The 2,241-nt window shown below is 36.1% G+C and overlaps 1 protein-coding gene across 1 annotated transcript in view; it reads left to right on the top strand.

Moving 5' to 3' along the window:
- LOC106881714 (uncharacterized) overlaps positions 1–2,241 on the top strand; it is a 71,817-nt gene that overhangs the window by 42,478 nt on the left and 27,098 nt on the right. The window contains exon 14 of the mRNA XM_014932192.2: positions 943–1,286. Coding sequence (XP_014787678.1) covers positions 943–1,286 — 344 coding nt within the window. The remainder of the gene's footprint in view (positions 1–942; positions 1,287–2,241) is intronic.

Raw genomic sequence — 2,241 nt, 5'->3', positions numbered from 1 at the left:
TATATATATATATATATATATGTATATACCCACACACACAACAAGAAATAATATTTGTCTCTTTTTCTAGAAACAAAAGGGTTTCTAGGACAGCAAAAGAATTGCTCAAATATAAATGAGACGAAGATAAACAAACATTGGTTACAGAACAAACATTAAATTTGAGTGTTTTTTAGGATTCTGAAGGAGAACTTCCCAAAGAATCATAAATACTACAGCATTTGCAGTAAGTCTCCTATCAAATTCTCTTACTCAGTAATGCCAAATTTGGCCTCTGTTATTGCATCTATTAATAGAAGCAAGTTAAATGGGCAAGGGCACTGGAGGTGTTCTGATGGAAATTTTGCTCTGTGAGTACCCAAAATGGCCATTGATGCGTGTGAATTTGACCTGTGGAAGTCTGTTTATTTATGAACTTTTGGATGTACTTGTGTGAGGGGAATAAAAAGACTTTTGTCAAATATTAAAAAAAATATTTTTAATCGTTTGATAAAACTTTTTTAGTTGCTGGACATTTATTCTATTTTATTTTAATCTTTATTTTATCTTTTGTCTATTAGTTTTTTGGTAGTTTACACATTTTTAGTTGTTTATATTTACTTTTTTCATAAGCCGTTCTATTTGTATTTTATTCAAATATATATTTTTACCTTCTGTGTTTTTATGTATATGTATTTTTGTTTATGAGTTTCAGAACCATGGTGATATTTATATGTGATTAAATGTTTGAGGTATGGTGTCTTATATAAAGTCGTTGACTCAAAGTGCTGGGCTCACAAAGAATAAGTCCTAGTGTTGATTTGCTTGAAGGTGGTGTTCCAGCATGGCTGCAGTCAAATGTCTGAAACAAGTAACAGAGCAAAGAATCTGTGACATAACCAATACAAACGTTCAACGAAGTTTAAACTGATATGAATTTTCTTTTTCTTTATATTTTTGTAGATTTTGGAGAGATGGATGAAAGCAACGGTGATTGTAAACAAAATGAGAATTTAATGTCTCACAAACCTTTGATTATGAAGAATGATTGGGATTCTTCGTGTTTATCGTCACCACCAAATTATGATGCGAAGGAGTCGAATCAACCAAAAAGTGAAGCTAATCAACATAATTCCAAAGATTTTTTGTGTCAAATGTCTTTGAATAAAGAGTCTGACAGTGGTGATGAAGATAGTGATTGGGATTCCCCTGCTAATTCTACCAATTTACCAAAAACTGATGTTAATGGTACCAGGGTTAACACCACAACAACCAATATGGCATCAATAAAAGTCGACCAAGAAGAGGTCGGTCCATTGAAATGCTTCTTCTTCTCTTTTGTTCAGCTTTTATTGTTTTATTTCATATCTTCTTGTTTTTTTCTTTTTTTTACAACTTTTAAGAGAATTTATTAATAAGTTTAATTGTTCCTGATGATTATTATGAAAGTCATTCTATCTGCCAAGAACCAGCTCTAACCAGATTGTGGCAATAATATTACAGTATTGCTATTCAGTAAGAGGGGAAAGACTAATGGGAACAAACCATCATCCTCTCCACCTGCATTTTACATTGATCACCCTCAACCACACACATCATCATCACCATTATCTCTCTCTCTCTCTCTCTCTCTCTCTCTCTCTCTCTCTCTCTCTCTCTCTCTCTCTCTCTCTATCTATCTCTTTCTCTCTCTCTCTCTCTCTCTGACTCTCATCTTTCCCTTGTCCACCATATCACTCTTACAATTCTGCTGCTGCTCACCCTTCCACACCTTTTTCTGCACTGTCACTTATTTCCTACTCTTCCCTCCACTCGTATGTGTCATTGGTTACCCACTACCCCTCATCCACCCCTCAACCCTACTCAGTCCCTACAGTTGTCACCTCCTTTTCCTTACCTTCCCTGCTTATCATCCTTCAACACTTGTCCTTCAGTGTATTTATCTTTTCACCCATTCCCCATTTCTCACCCTCCCATGTACTCTTGCAACCTCTACCCACCACATCATGTCTACTTACCTCATACCTTAAGGGTCCACCCCTATTTTTATCTCTCTTTCCAGCTCCATCCTAGACATTCCCACCCACTCTTCTATGATGTCACTAGCCATGCAGCTCCTCTACAGCAACAACCCTGTTCTGTTCTGACCCTTCCTCACACACTTTAACCCCTCATCCCATACCATAAAGCTGCCTTAATCTCTACTGTAGCCCCAATAAATTAAACGAGATCTTAGTCTTGCTTATTACCTGGTAACCTCAC

This window comes from Octopus bimaculoides, chromosome 1 (assembly GCF_001194135.2).
Source record: "Octopus bimaculoides isolate UCB-OBI-ISO-001 chromosome 1, ASM119413v2, whole genome shotgun sequence".
In the NCBI taxonomy this organism is placed as follows: Eukaryota; Metazoa; Mollusca; class Cephalopoda; order Octopoda; family Octopodidae; genus Octopus; species Octopus bimaculoides.
This window is presented reverse-complemented; position numbering and strand designations above follow the sequence as displayed.